Source organism: Sardina pilchardus, chromosome 9 (assembly GCF_963854185.1).
Source record: "Sardina pilchardus chromosome 9, fSarPil1.1, whole genome shotgun sequence".
Taxonomy (NCBI): Eukaryota; Metazoa; Chordata; class Actinopteri; order Clupeiformes; family Clupeidae; genus Sardina; species Sardina pilchardus.
The window spans coordinates 14,360,494-14,376,491 of NC_085002.1; the positions used below are offsets into that span (position 1 = coordinate 14,360,494).

Sequence of the window (15,998 nt, forward strand, 5' to 3'; positions counted from 1 at the left end):
CCCCCACATCCCCCCATCTGGACCCAAGGGGACAGAGCTTCCGCCCGGCCCAAGCCATCTGTCACCGATGCCACAGCGACAGGCCCAATCATCAAAAAGGGGGCGGGGTGGGGGTGGGGGGGGGGGTGGACTGACAGACTGTCTCCTGGCAACCACGGTGGTCTAACCCCGTGGGTCTCCGTTCGGCGCGGAGGCGGCTACTACTCACTTGCGTGCAAATAGAGTTATGTGTGATTCATGCCGACACATCCCGAGACACTCGTGTGGATTTATGTGTGTGTGTGTTGCTACGCAGCCTGACTGGTGCAGTATGGATGTTGGGGGGGGGGGGGGGGGGGGGGGGCAGGGGAGAAGTGGCGAAAAGGGATGTGGGGTGGGAGAGGGAAGGAATTGCTGAGGTACGGGTACAAAAAGGGATACAAAAATTGGAAGTGACAGACCATGAGCTGACATTAAAAGGTGGGCCCTCGTGTGAATACCCAATAAATGAGACATACACACACCCCACACACACACACACAAACAAACACACACACAGCAGACTGACTACTGACTACATGTAAAACCACTATGCTGCACTGTCCTATGTTTTCACTAAAACACTTCAGTCTAGACCAAAGCCTGAAAGATGTCTGTTGCGCACGAGGAAAGCAAATCTCTCAGACAAACAAGGAGATGAGACAGCCACCTGACACGGGGAACTCGGCTATTTAAAAATCCCTCCAGGGCTTCACCTGAGCATGAGCAGGCTTTGAGCAGCCCTGCTCATGACAGGGAGAATTGGGTGGGGATCTGTGGGACAGAGTGTGAAGTGACTGCCTTTGTCTGCTGTCTGGTGCCATTTGGTGAGTCTACCGTGTGTGTGTGTGTGGGGTGTGGGGTGGGGGGGGGGGGGGTGACAGTGGACAGGGTGGGTGACGACACCCATGCCTTCTCTCTCTGCTGCCCCTTACGAGAAAATCCCTCGGCAAAAAGCCTGTGGAACATTGTCATGGAAACAAAGAGGGGCGTGATTGCGGTGATTCGCTCTGCGTCCTTGGGGACAGTGGCCGAGAGGTGGTGGCGAGGGGAAGGGTGACCAGTCCTTTCTTTTTATCACTGCCTTGGCCTGACACACACCTGCAGTCTGCCCACAGTACGAGAGAGAGGGAGAGAGAGAGAGAGGGAAAGAGAGAGAGAGAGATAGAGAGAGAGCGAGATGCCACTAGTGGAACAGAGTCTGGTCCCAATCCAAGAGCGACATTTACTCCCATCCTGCCGCCTATCTTACGTCATTGTTTTTTTTTAATTTTTTTTTTACGCTCGACAGAAATCGCTTGCCGATCCCATTCATTACCACCACGCTCCGAGTCAGCAAAAAAATCATGCAAACTGTGCAAAAACAGTGGCATCCTCCATTTTGCATTTAATCAATTCATTCTGCCCCCCCCCCCCCAAACCCCCCCCCCCACCCGTGCTCGTCACAGTCACTTATCTTCCCGCGTGCGTATGTATGTGTCCTCTGTGGAGAGCAAGTCTCGTTGTTTTGACAGAGGGACCTCTTACAAATCCGCGTGCAAATCTGTCCGTAATACAGATAAGAGTCGTCTCGAAGCACAACACCGAAATCGAATAAACAAACAATTCCTTTCGCGCTGTTCTTGCTGGAGGCGGACAGGCGGTCAATGTCATTCGCACATTTTATCAGCTCGACTGGGCTGCTAACGCAAAAAAAAGAGAAAAAAAACGCACATGGGGTTGAGCATACTGAAGAGGCTGTCAGACCACGCTCTTGTTTCCGTGCCTCGTCCTCTCCCTCTTAGTTCATCTCTCTATCTCTCTCGCTCACATCTCTAAGTCTCTATTAATCTCTCTCCCACACTCTCTCCCTTTGGTCTCCCCTTCTCACTCTCTCTCTCTTTCCCCTTCTCTCTCTCTCTCTCTCTCTCTCTCTCTCTCACTCTTTCTCTCTCTCCCCCCTCTCTCGCGTTCCCCTCCTGAGGCTTGGCCATCACCTGGGAAATTGGGGGGACATGGCTGTCTGGGGCTGCCACGGCTGATTGATGATTAATAAGCAGAGCCCCATACGGGGCCGTTATGTGGCTCGCTCCATCACCGGCTGCACGCCTGATCTCACGACTCCCCGTGCCAGCTCCTTTAGACTCCCCACCTCCCCTCCTCTCCCCTCCCCACCCGTCTGTCCCCCGGAGGGAGTCATGATTGCCCCTGACCCACAGGGAGACCAGAGCCTCCAGCACCATCCTGTCCCGGCCGCCTTCTCAATGGTAGGCCCAACCAGAGGCATGTCGGCGGGGCTTTCCATCGTTTTCTTTTCTCTTTCCTTTTCTTTTTTTGGACTAAAGCAGACATTCACGGGGCCCCGCGGGCCCCCATGGGCCCCCATTTGCCTGAGCCGAACTCAAGAGTCGAGTTGCCGCTGGGGCTCCTGAAAGCCAACAATCAGGTATTCTGCAAGCGTAGCCCATTACCCCCCACTCCCCCACCCCCACCCCTGTTAGTGATTACTGCGGGCACAGCAGATGTGAGCGAGCCGTCGCCTCATCTTTCTCCGAGCGGAGACCGGTGACTTTTAGACCCACGCGGCGGCGCGGCGGAAACAAATTAACATGAATCACGGCCCCTCCTGGGCCGGAGCGCAAAATCGGAGCTAACGCTAGCCAATCACAATCCGCTTAACATAAGTAGTGACGGGCCGAAGCACTCTAATGAGGACGCCGTCGAGGGGTGAGAAGTGTGAAGGTGTCTTCACCTATGTGAATGAGAAGAATATTTTCAATTACGATGACGGACTGTATAAAAATAATACATATGGCTTCCCTGGGAATGAGTGATTCCAGAGAGCACATTGAGGATACAGTACAGCTAGTCTGTGACGAGACCTTTAGCATGTTTTCACCCAGAGCTATTAGTAGACCACCAGCCAATTAGCCTATGAACCTTGAGCAAAAAAAAGTGTGCAGTCCTTAGCAGTGGGTTACCCTGCCTCTGTTTTAATATGGTCTGTCGGTAAGTATTCATCCCTGACCCCATCATCCCCCTCCACCTACACACCCACACACACCCCATCCACACCAGTTCATTCAACAGTGTGAAGATACAGTGGAGAAGGACATCATCCTCCTACCAATTAGAGCTGTCCACTGATCCTCCCAGGCAGAGAGCTCTAATTGGTCGGCTGTGAAATATCTTGAAACTGTGCGATGCAAAAAAGGGTGGTTGTGGGGGTGCTGACGATTAGCTGGGATGAGATGCCGTATATGTGTGTGTGTGTGTGTGTGTGTGTGTGTGTGTGTGTGTGTGTTGAGGTGGTGGTGGTGGTGGGTAGGTTCGGCTACTGACATCAAGAGCAGCAATTAAAGTCCAGGCGAGAGAAGAGAGAATAATTAAAGAAGCCGGGCTGATCCCCGTCCCACCAGGGGGTGGCTCTCAGGCCAATACCCCTCCCCGCGTGGGTGTGGGCTGCCCCTGGGAGAGCCGTGGAGGGCATCTGCGTCCAGTCTCCACACCGGCTTACGCGCGGCTCAGGCACCTCAGCGCACAAACTGGCCTATTAATGGCCGCTCGGTGGCCATGCCGGCTCCCTATTAACAATGATTAAGCGTGACCACGGTCCAGCGCTCTTAATATATATACTCCCCCCCTCTTCCTGGTGAGCGGGCGGACTCATATATCACAGGGTCCTCGCTTGGCACTCCTGCGCTGTTTGTACACACTTTGCATTCGGCGAGTGGGGCAAAAGTGCTTTGACATCACAGGGCTCGGCACAATTTATCAAGCACTGAAGGACAATCGGGTTATTCGGCTGCCGGAGATCTAGCTCAACTTGTAACACTCTTTCTATCGATGTTCCATTAAGGCCACGTTGGGTGCTGCATGCAGGGTTCAGTGGTTTTGCAACAGCTAAAATGTCCGGCAACAACGCAGGAAAGCTTGCTCCTACACAGCATGCCTGGAAGAAACAGGAGGTACAACAAGGTTGGAAATGTGTAAGAGTATTTCCAGTTCTCCAGGACTGATAATCTTCCAACAGCTGTTGCTTTTTAGTTTTAGTTTAAAGTCAAATTAAATTGGCTGTGACATTTGAGGATCCAATTAAAAGTAATCTTTTTTTGTCTGTTTCATCCGAGGAGTAAAGCAGTCTGCCGTCGCAAACCTTTTTTCTCATGCTTTTATTCTTTTACCTACTTTAGTGCTTGAGTAAATCCTTCCGCCAAAGCCTGGAATTCAATCTTAGAATGGCACTTTCCTCAGACACCCACACAGAACCTTCACATCATTCTAAAAAGCCAAGGCCAGTGGACAATCTGCTTTGAAAGCCCGTGGCAGCGGGACCCAAAACCACACAAGCACTTGTAAGTCAACACTGACATTTCCAATTTTAACTTTCCTTCCAGAGAAACAAGGGAAAGAGCCACTCGACTGTCAAAAGGGGCTGACAGACAGACAGCAAAGCCATGGGATTCTCAAGAGGAACTCAAGTCGCAAACTCCATATTCATGAGACAGTTTGACCTGAGTTGTACCGTCCACCTGAGGCTGTCTCGGTCTACCGCTGCTTGTCATTCCTACTCAAGCTCTCAGTGATGAGTGCCTTCCCTCTTTGCTTTTCCTGTCTCCCTCCTACATTGTCCTCCTTCCAGGTCGAGTGCACGTGTGTGTGTGTGTGTGGGCGTTTGTGTGTGTGTGTGTGTGTGTGTGTGTGTGTGTGTGCATGTGTCCCTTTCTATACTGTGGCAACTGTTTTATATTTTAGCGATGCTAATCGTCTATCGCTAGATGCTAGCAGAAAAATGACAACAAATGGCATCAGTAGGGCTAATAATGCTAACAGTTAGCCCAGCGGCTGCACCCACCTCTCTGAACCAACATGGTAACCTCGCTTCCTTTGGGGCACTTGCTGAGTATGTCCACCACCTGGTTGTGCGTCAGGTTCTGCACGTTCCTCTTGTTCACCTCCACGATTATGTCGCCCTCCCTCAGCCCGCGGCATCGTGGGTAGTCCACGATCTGCTTGACGCGCTGTCCGCCGCCCGACGGGCTGTCGGCGATGGTGAAACCGAAGCCCTTGTCGCCCTTCTCCATGTGCACGGTGATGAGCTCGGGCTGTGTGGCGATGGACGAGGCGAGCGTCACGACGTCGTTCGGGTAGCCGTGCGAACCGTTCGAGGCCACATCGGCCGAGGGACTGTGGGGCCTTGGCTCGCGCATGCCGTTGATGCCCGCCATGCTGCCCGCGACGTTGGCACTGCTGCCACTCTGGCTGCCGCCTTGGCTGCCGTGGCTCGACGGGGAGTCGTAGCTCTCCTGCCCGTTCACTATGATGGGCTCCTTGTCCACGATGGCCACGGAGGTCACCAGGCTGGTGTTGGGGTCATCGGGGTCGAACGGCAGCGGGTAGCCGCGGCAAAGCTCGAGGTCCACCATGGAGCCGATGGGAATGGACTGAAAGATCTTCACCACCTGGGCGTGAGTATAGCCCAGGACGCAGGTGTCATTCACACTGACTATCACGTCACCTGCAAAAGCAGGGAAGGAAGGAAGGAAGGGAGGGAGGGAGGGAGGGGTAGGGGGAGGATGGCAAAGGAGAGTATAGAAGGAGGGGTGGGTGAGGAAGAGACGACACTTATGCTGGATGATGAAGAGAAGACATTTTACGCTGCGTTCCAGATAACTCGCAAGTTGGATACGTCCGATTTGAAATTTCCCAGTTCCGTTGCCAGTTAAAAGTCAGGGGAGATTAATTTCCCCCGACTTCAGAAGTAACATTTCAAATTTTTCTGACTGGGAAATTCCATCCTATCCGACTTAAGACTCTCTTGGAACGCAGTATTTCATGTGTCACCCGGTTCGCTCGCATGCACGCATTCGGGTTTCCTTATCGAGCGGCCCTTAAGGCTCATGCAGACACCAGTGACAGCACGCATACCGGTCTCCATTTTCCCATCCAGGGCGGCGGGCCCGTCCAGAACCAGGCTCTTGATCTGCAGGAACTCGTCGGGCTCGTCGCCCCCCACCACGGTGAAGCCGAAGCCTCGTCGGCTCTTCTTGAGCTTGGTGTTGATGAAGGTCCCTTTCAGCTCGGCCGGGTTGCGCGTAAAGAAGGGCTTGCCTCCTGAAGCAGTGGGGCACAAACACACACGCGTTATATAAAAGGAAAAAAAGGGGAAAAAAATGAAGCGTCCCCTGATCATGCAATCCTGTTTGGTCAATCACGACTTTCCGGTACGGGGTGTGGGATGAATTGGAAAAGGGTGGGATGCGGAAGGGTGCGTAGCATGCATGGGAGGGGTGCAGGGGGTGGGAGGAGGTGGAGGTGGAGGGACAAATCAAGTCATTTCCATTTACACCGCTAGCTACGAGCGACAGGCGTTGCCTCGCCGTGCCTCCCGACAGCTCGTTCGGATGATGTGTGCCACGGGCCGGGCGCGGCCCCCGGAAAACCGTGAGCCCGTGATGGCGGCGAGACTGGGGGCCGCTGGGCCGCGGCGGTGGCGACGGCGGGGGTGTTAATCACGGAATGTGATGAGGGCGCACTTTACAGGAAATGAGATGGAGCGAGGGGAGGCGAGGCGGCGCGAGAGCCAATGAGGCCGGAGGCAGATGCGGAGCGCATAATTCACACATAGGACGCGCGGAAGCGTATGTGTGCCGCTCAGGGCCATGCAAGAAACCAGGAGCTCGGTGTGTGTGTGTGTGTGTGTGTGTGTGTGTGTGTGTGTGTGTGCATGCATGTGTAGCGCTGAGCCATGGGTCCAGTACCATTTATTGAGGAAATGGAACCGAGAAAAAAGCCAGCCGTATGGAGCAGTAGACATGCAAGCAGTTTAATTCACACATAGAGTCCCATGGGCTTATGTGTGTGCCTTCACGAGGCAAAGGAAGCCAGCGCCACATACTGTACATGAGTACAGTGAGTGTGAGTGAGTGTGAGTGCAAGTACATGTGAGCTATAGAGAGAAAGAAAGAGAGAGAGAGAGAGAAAGAAAGAGAGACAGAGAGACAGAGAGAGAAAAAGAAAGAGTGTGTGTGGGCAGTGGAGACTCGGTTGAGGGCCTTTTATTCTCGATTTGGTAACTGAAGGGCTGCAAGATGCCTTTAAGCCAAGCGACGCACGCCAAGAGCATTCTGTCCCGTAATCTGAATCCAATCCAGCAGCCCACACTGGTCAGCCATCCAAACCCCTCTCAGAGGCGGCTTACAAAGCTCCCAGCTCTCGTTCCGTGTGAAGTGGTGCCGGCCCGCGCCAGAGACCGCCCGAGGGAGATGGACAGCGACTAGCCGCAGAACTAGAGCTAACAATGGCAGACATCTCTGGACAGCATGCAGAAAGATGTCTGTTGTCTTGGAGCGCGAGACCGCCAAGCAGCTCGGCTCTTTTTTTTTTTTTTTCTCCCCCTCTAGCCCCGTTGAGGCTTATAGGCACGTCTTGCATGTGCCAGCCTGTCTATTATTTGGGACGAGGCAGTTAAGATGGAAAGGCTGTTGGACATGAGAGTGGGTGCACGAAATAAAGGGAAAACAATGGGGGGAAAAAAGAAAGGGAGAGAGTTGAAAGGCTAGATATAACAAGGCGGAGAGAGAGGAGGGGAGAGGATTTGCTCGGCGGAGTCTCGGGGCCTTTGGGGGGGGCAGAGACAGAAGACGGCCCGAGATTCACACTGAGATGGACTGAGATTACCGTCAGACTAATTAGCCGAGTGCTTTCATTGTCATGCCGTGCTGGGCTGAGGACACAGGGGTGGTTGGATGGGGGAGGTGGTGGTGGTGGTGGTGGATGGGTGGTGGGGTGAGGATATAGGGGTGGATGGATGGGGGAGGTGGTGGTGGTGGTGGATGGGTGGTGGGGTGAGGATATAGGGGTGGAGGGGGTGAGGTTGGTGGGTGAGTGAGTGAGCGGATTGGGGGGTAACAGAACATACTTTTTGCCCCGATGGGAGGTGGCGGGCCGGGCGGCGGACCAGGCGGCGGCGGGTCCCGGTAGGTCTCTTGGTGGTTGGCGGCGTAGCTGGCGAGGGGGGCGCCAGCTGACGAGTGGTCCTCTATCCATTCTAGAAAAAAAACACAAGGAGCACTTCCTGTTTATCGGAATCTGAAGCACGAACAGTCAACTTTTGAACTGCATCGCACTGGCAGAAGAAAGGACTTGAAGGCTTTTTACCCTAATACACCGAAGGAGGCCCTGAGTGCAACTGAAATTCTAATAAAAGAAAAACCCAGCTTATGTGAAGTGCAGCTTTGTTGTGTTTTTCTGAACCTGTCATAAATCCAGCCCAGCACTCTTAAAATTGCTTTAAGACTGAGTGGCTCCTTGCCATCCTTGTGTTTACTGCACTGCACGTTTGCACCTTTGTGCTTAAAAAAAAACCACCTCAATAAGCAATAAGAACTGAGCAAAAGGCCTCAGCAATGGACTAGCATTACAGCTAGCTGCCTAGAGGAGACGACTACTTTACTGTCCTCTGCGATGATGACACAGCTTTTAAACAGCGTGTCCGGCCGGCACAAGCCTCTTAATATGCACTCTCAGCGCAGTGAATAATCAATGACAGACTAAAATTTCCAAACACATATTGAGCTTCAAAAGCAAGGGGGGGAGACAAAAAAAAGAAAAAAAGAAAACAGTCGGCAGGTAATCAGGCAGTCTCTGCGTTCAGCTGAGTCTGCTGTTACACAGACAGAGAGAGAGAGAGACAATCCCCGGAGAGGAAACCTGCATTCAAAGTGGGACTCCGTCCTACATATGGAGGAGAGGCATACTCCAGAGACAGGCAGGAGGACCCCCCCCCCCCTCCTCCTCCCGCCCATGCCTTCATTGGAGAGTACTACAGAGTTTTACCAGGATCAAAGGAATCCTCAGTCCCAAATGTGTGTTTCTTTTTTTGTTTTTTTTTTCCTTTCCGAAAATTTCATCAGATTATTCTTGAACACAAATGGTGATTTTTATTTTTTTTTCCGGGCAAAAATGGAACACTGGAGCAAGCCAAAAAAAAGAAAAACCCTTAGATGAATTTCCCCTGTAGTGATCATTTGCTATTGTACTCAGACATGATGCATTAGCTTGTCAATGAGGTGGCAAAAACCGTGCTAATAAGAACTAGAGTTCATTTCCGAGAGAATGTTAAACGTGGCAGAGGATGTGTCTCGGGCAGCTAAATGTGGCAGACGATGTGTCTTGGGCAGATGGAAGGGATGCGACAAATGAAGAACTGTAGACACTGGTGTCAGTCAGTGAAATCAGATGTCTGCCAGAAGTGTGTAATAAGCCCAATGAGGTTGTAGATCACAGTGATTTTAGAATAGCTAAGGGGCACTGTCGGGAATCGACACAAAGTCTCAAGATGCTACGGAGCGTGTGTAACCTTGTGGGATCTTCTGCTATTCTAAAGCCATAAATGTTTCATAAAGCTCATTCTTGACCCTGGTCGCCAACGTGAACAATTAAAAATGCCCATATTTCATGACCTCTACCACCACCACACTGAAATGATGAATGGCCCCAGACATAAGACACTGAGAAGGAAATGAAAAGAAAGATGACGCCAGGATCCTGGCTGCACACCAACCTCGGACGTAGCGCTCACCTTCAGGTGGCTGCGGCTGCTGCTCTAGCTGCTTCTTGCGCTTGGCCTCCAGGATGGGGTTCTCATATTGTGTCTTCCTGTTAATGTGGCTGAAGTTGGGATGGGAGGGAAGAAAAGAAGAAGGGATAGATAGATAGATAGATAGATAGATAGATGGATGAATGGGTGTTTGGATAGATAGATAGATAGATAGATAGACAGATAGATAGATAGATAGAGGGATGGGGGAGTGTGAGAAACAGAGATGTGAATTAGTATGAGGTGATAAAAAGTCAAGACAAAGAGGATGACAAGTTCACAGAGTATGAAATGAAGGAGAGGCATTATATGGAGCACGAGAAAGCAATGAAAACAGGAATGGAGGAGGGGAGGAAGGTGGTGATGAAGAAAAAAGAAAAAGAAAGAAAGAAAGAAAGAAAGAAAGAAAGAAGGAGAGAACGAGAAAGAGAAAGGGAGAGGATAAAGATGCATTGAGACAGTGATATATCGAAGTACACGCTGTTTGGCAGCTTCCCTGACACAGAGTGTACTAAATCTCCCTGACGGCAAGGAAGGAGCAGAGACAGTGACAGCAAGGCCCAGGGTATCAGCGGCAAACAATCACCCCAAAGTGCTGTTTCAGGAAAAACAACTGCGCCTGCAAGGTTATTTCATTACAATCGAAAGGGGGAAATGGGTTGGACAATTATGCAGCAAATAACATGTGCAAAAAATAAACACGTCTAAAAGACGGGAGGGGGGAAAAAAAATCAACAACGCAGTGAAATGGCTCTGGGGGCACTGAGGTAGAGCATTGCTTTGCACAACATCAACAACATATGAATGCATTCATATTCAGGCCTACAGAGGCAATGAGCACCCCCCTCTCTCTATGCGTTTCTCACATGGTAATGACAATAACTGGACTACAATCTGTAATGGCACTGAGAAACAAAATGAGGCCATACTTCTTTTTTTTTTCTTTCGCGAAAGTGAAATCACAGGGCAATTGCGAAAAAAAATGGCAATGGGCAGCATGCGCTTGTGTATGTAGTCAGAATAGTACTTACTCCACATAATAAACCCCATAGACAGGATCCTCAATTTTCTCCCATCCAGTTGGCAGCTCTGTATGGGGGAGGGGGGGGAAGAGAGAGAGAGAGAAAACAAGAGGTAAGGGATATGGGGCATTGTTCCGATTAATCCATTAGAGCGCTAATGTAATGGACGTTTTTTTTTTTTATTTGCAGCCTCGCAATCATGGGATGCTGAATTCTACCACAAAAGTGCCGACAGATGGCGAGGTCGCCTAACAAGGGCCACCGCTGGTACAGACGCCCCGCGTAAATACGGGAGCGCTTCACGAGTGCATTGATTCATCATCCTTTCAAGGTCCTCGCAAAAATATTTGGCACCATTACGAGACTGAAATCAATTAAACAGCGAGGTTCTCGGAGAAGCACTTTATAGCGCAAGCCTCTTAACATGCCAATGAGAGTGGCCAAACATTTATCATTGCTTTATGCAGGATGGGGGGGGGGGGGGGGGGCATCTCTCCAAAGCCATGTGATTACAAATCACAAAGATTTCTCTACTGAGATAATGGCTCCGTAAATGTCACAGCCCAGTAATTGGTGATAAATGAAGCATTTTGCGGATGTGGAGAATCTTCAACGAGACCGCGGGATGCTCCTCAGACAAGAGAGGCATCCTTGACCTGACACCGCCGGCAGAATGGGAATGGCGAAGTCTCAAGGTTTATCGGCCGCCACTTTTTGTACAAGCGTTGAATGGAGTCAAGCACCTCGGAAATAAGCCGAGGCGCCCGGTTGCGCAGCTCCCGCTGAATAAGGAGCGAGTGATTACGCTCTGGCCCAATAATCACGGCACATAAACCTATCTATTATTCAGAGCGCTTTCTCTCTCTTTTAAAAAAAAAAAAAAAAAAAGTTGATGGGATTTTCGCAGTCAAAAATTCACAATGGTATTGGAGGCTTGTCTTTTTTTGTTCCTCTCCTTTCCCAAAGCCCCGTGGCATTAGCGGTTCTAGTCAAGCGAAATCAGCCTTATTCCCCCAGCGCTCCTCACTCCAACGCAGTGGCCCTGTGCTGACACAGAGAGCCGGTCGCTGGGCAAGACGAGGAGGAGGAGAAGAAGGCGGAGGAGGAGGAGGAGGAGGCGACACTCGTCAGGGAGCGTCTCTCTCTCTCTGCTGTCAGGGGGCACATGGCGGGGAGTGGGGTAATGCATTGCCTATTAGGCTGTTTGCATCTCATTGGGATCTGGGTGGGCCTGGCTTGCTCGCTCGCTCCCTCGTGACACGCCTTGAGGAGAAGCGGCTGTGTTGTGCACATTTACGCTGTGCTGTGACACAGAGAGAGACATTCCGATGCCATCTCTCTCCCCACCCTCCTCCTCCTCCTCCTCGCCCCGTATCTTTCAGAATTCAGAGTCCATGGGTTATTGATCGCACATGTTCAATATCTTCTGACACTGGGATTGCCCTTCTAACTGCTTACGACATGAAAATGATTTCTACCAAATGGATTCTTCTTGACAGGCAATTTCTAACGCAGCTGGGTGAAGGTGACCCTTAAATGTACCCTGGGTAGGATACTTAGAAAAACAATCAGTTGGTGTTACTGCAAAAACTCTTCATAATCTGATATCACCACAACCGCTCCACAATTCTTCTTTGCTGTTCAGCTGCATAATTACATTTCTTTGACTCTCTGTATAATCCAATCACAATTATTCGCTTTGTTTTGTGTTGTGTTGATGTTTTGCATTTATTTATACATTTTAAATATGTGAAAGTTCATGCAGAACATATAACTGGCGGTAATAATTCCCAATCATTGCCTAGTCATCTAAATGCTGTGAAAATCACAGAAACTGTAACAAATTGCAAGCCATGAGTGTAAACCAGACTGTTTGTTTTCACAAAAGCAACTGAATGTACAACTAATGGTTGAGCAACTGCCGTTGTATGGCCATAAATACAAAGCAATGCATATTTAATGAATTTCAAATGATGCATAAACAACCAGTACTTCCAAAATATCATTCATCCATGATAGCAAGCATTCCATGAAGCATATCGAGGGGGGGAAATAAACAGTGAACTGGTGGAGGCATTGTTTTATGGCACACGTTGTAGTGAAGCATAAAGACTGTAGCATGCAGATTGTGTGAGTGTGCAGGAAGCCAGGTTTCCCGACAGTTGCCTACCTAGCTCATTGTCCAACTCCTCTGTATGAACCCCTTCTTCTCCCAGGAAAGATGGCAAAAGGAAGACAGAGAAGCAATGGAAAGAGAAAGAGAGAGGGGGTGGGGGAAGAGGGACAGAACAAGAGAGAGAGAGAGAGAGAGAGAGAGAGAGAGAGAGAGAGAGAGAGAGAGAGAGAGAGAGAGAGAGAGAGAGAGAGAGAGAGAGAGAGAGAGAGAGAGAGGGTGGGGGCAGAGAGGAAAAGAGGATGATGCAGGTGAAAGCGATAAGCTTAGTGTAGAGGCATTACAGTAGCAGAATCTGGCATTGTGGCAAAGAGCTAAACACATGTACATAAACCATTACAAAAAAAAATCAACCAAACATAAACAACTGAAACACATATTTGGGTAAAAACTGCTCATTTGAGATGAGCACACTGTGGCCACAGGGTGCCGCTATTCTACCTTTTTCAGTATATAAAATAAAGCCAGTTAATTGTAACTTAAAATTATAAATAAAACAAGCCTGTCCCCTTTGTCTACACAGGAGATAAATAGGGGCTATAGGGAGTGCTAATCAGATCAGGGATAGAGAGCATTCATCCTTCATAAGTCAGGAAGAGACATATTTCCTGTGCGAAAGGACAACAGCGGTTTCCCATTGCTCAAGAAACAAACAGCTCAAGTGAGACCCCTACAGGCCACTTAAGGTGGTAGCTGGCTAGTTGAGGGTCAAGAGTGAATAGAGTGTGGGCAAATAAACAAAGAAAGATGTGAGCGCATTTTGATAGGTGGGCTAACTGAATATACAGAGAGAGAGAGAGAGAGAGAGAGAGAGAGAATGATATAAGTATGCATTTCCTCAGAGACATACTGAGCTAAAACTCTCTTCCCTTCCCTCTCTCTCTCACACACTCACTCACTCACAAACACATGCACATGCACATGAGCCTACGCTGAGAAGTCGGGACGCATCCATACCATCATCTTCACATTCTTCCAAGGGCTTCTGCGGTTTATCCAGGCACCGGGGGTCGATCCAGGATGTCGTCTTTGTGTTATGACTAAGAATAGACACAAAGAGAGGAAAGTATTGTTGACGACAGCTATGAAGTATTGTGCTTAGAGGAAAACATCCGGGACCCCTTGGTGAGACAGTATCACTGTGGCAGAGGTGCGCGAAAAATGCCAAGAATAAAGAGATGACTCGTGACCAGACTAATTATACATTTTTAAAACAAACACATTTCCCCACCGCCATGCGTATGAAACAATCTACATTCCAGTATCTAAACGATCTATATTCCATGTTGAACAAATTCGAGAAAGTGAGAAAGCTGTCATCTGGGGTACAAATTTTGACAGAATTCCTGTGCAGTGCAAATCACTACACAATGAACAGGCTGTGCAACCAGTAACTGTGGATCTCTTTCTAGCAATCATCATTGGCCTTCAAAATAATAATTGAATGTGCTTCAAATTCAATGTTTGATGAACTAAATTCATCTACACATCAACATGAAGCTGCAGCACTACCCTGACCATGTATTTTCCTTCAATGTATGGTGCATGGACCCCACAAAAGATGACAGAGAGAACAGTTGGGGCTGGCAGTGGGTTTATATAGTGCATCTCTTTCAATCGACCACGCACCACAGATACTGTAATTTCCCAACTATTAGCTGCAGTTTATACATTGATTTTGCAAAATTTCTTCTGCTATGAGGTTAATAGACCGGGACAGTTAATATGGTATTAATATGGCTTTGTTTCTTTTATCATTCATTAAATACTGTCCTGCGCCAAACACTCAATGTGGCTAACACACAGGAAATGAATGCATTCATTTAATGTGCTTTGAATTCAATGAAATAATAATAATAAGATACCCGAGTACAGTGATACGAGATAGGAACGGAGATAAGCCGTTGGGTACGTACTCTATGAAGTAGACCTCTCCATTCTCCGTGTAGGCCATCTCCCAGTTATCGGGGAGAGGCCCCAGCGGGTCCTCCTCGGGCGGAGGCGGGTGGAGGGGTGGGTGGGGCTGCTGAGGGCCGTCCGTGGTTGACGACGGGGCGCTAGGCGGCGCGGAGGAGGGAAGGCTGTGGGTGGTGTAGGGTCGCACTGAGGTGTGCTCGTCAGGTTCGCTGGAGTCTCCTGACGGAGGAACAGATGGGGCTGAGTGAGTGAGTGAGGGAGTGAGTGAGTGAGTGGCACGAGGGTGAGAGCAGATGTGTATACACACGACACACACATACAGTACGGACACACACACACACACACACACACACACACACACACACACACACACACACACACACACACACAGACATACATACATACAATGTTGTTAATGGGTGTGGGGGGATATTGCCCTCCTTGATCTTGACATCCCAACCTGGAAATGATGGTGAACATCCTCTCTTGCCAGTGTCGTCTCTCATACCCCCCCACAAACACACACACAGAGTCAAACACACACATTCACACATACACTAAATATACAACTAACTGTCACATGCAGAGAGGTGTGATAGCAGCTCTATCTATCAGGAGCACTACGTGGAAGGAACGTGATATTTCTCAACCAGGGTACACACAGACAGGTAATTCACCTAATGATTCACATAATGAGTCACACCAGCAAAATACTACGATATTAGCACTACTCCTGTTAATAATCCCATTAATTAATTCAAAATCTACACGGTGGCACGTTAAATCGGTCTCCTAACACTGCTAATCCAAAACGGAAGAAATGCCTAATTACAGAAATAGAATGCCCTGCTGGAACTGCTCCTCAGTATCCCTGTCCAAGTAGAGAGATTTGAGATCTGGACAAGAAACCACAACAGTTGCTCGGAGATTTCCACATGAGCTTGACAAAACAAAAACAAAGGACTGCCATGAATATTGCATGCCAAGTGTGATGCGAGACTACTAAACAAAAAACAGGAGAAAAACAACAACGCAAGAAAACAAAGAACGTGTTAAAAAAAAACAGAGCTTAATTATTTATGAAAAGGAAAGTATGGGAAGGGAAAGATAGGACAAGGAGCAGTTCAGTCAAATCTTCATCTGGCTTGACTACTTCACTCTCATCGGCTGTCGTACATGCATGCTGAACTAAGGTCAGAGTCAAATCACCCCTCTACAGCCAGGTGGCACTGTTTCCCACCTCCTTCATCTCTCTCTCTCTCTCTTTTTCTCCCTCGCTCTCCACAAT

General features: G+C 49.3%; 1 protein-coding gene across 2 annotated transcripts in view; it reads right to left on the reverse strand.

Annotated features, from left to right (window-relative positions):
- magi1b (membrane associated guanylate kinase, WW and PDZ domain containing 1b) overlaps positions 1–15,998 on the reverse strand; it is a 114,883-nt gene that overhangs the window by 22,531 nt on the left and 76,354 nt on the right. Inside the window, exons 5-12 of one of the 2 annotated variants that reach the window (XM_062545886.1) lie at positions 14,710–14,929; positions 13,751–13,833; positions 12,791–12,826; positions 10,630–10,687; positions 9,581–9,669; positions 7,919–8,047; positions 5,926–6,111; positions 4,853–5,515 (exon numbers count right to left, since the gene is read on the reverse strand). In XM_062545886.1, coding sequence (XP_062401870.1) covers positions 4,853–5,515; positions 5,926–6,111; positions 7,919–8,047; positions 9,581–9,669; positions 10,630–10,687; positions 12,791–12,826; positions 13,751–13,833; positions 14,710–14,929 — 1,464 coding nt within the window. Of the gene's footprint in view, positions 1–4,852; positions 5,516–5,925; positions 6,112–7,918; positions 8,048–9,562; positions 9,670–10,629; positions 10,688–12,790; positions 12,827–13,750; positions 13,834–14,709; positions 14,930–15,998 lie in introns of both variants that reach the window. The other variant, XM_062545885.1, reaches the window with a different exon arrangement.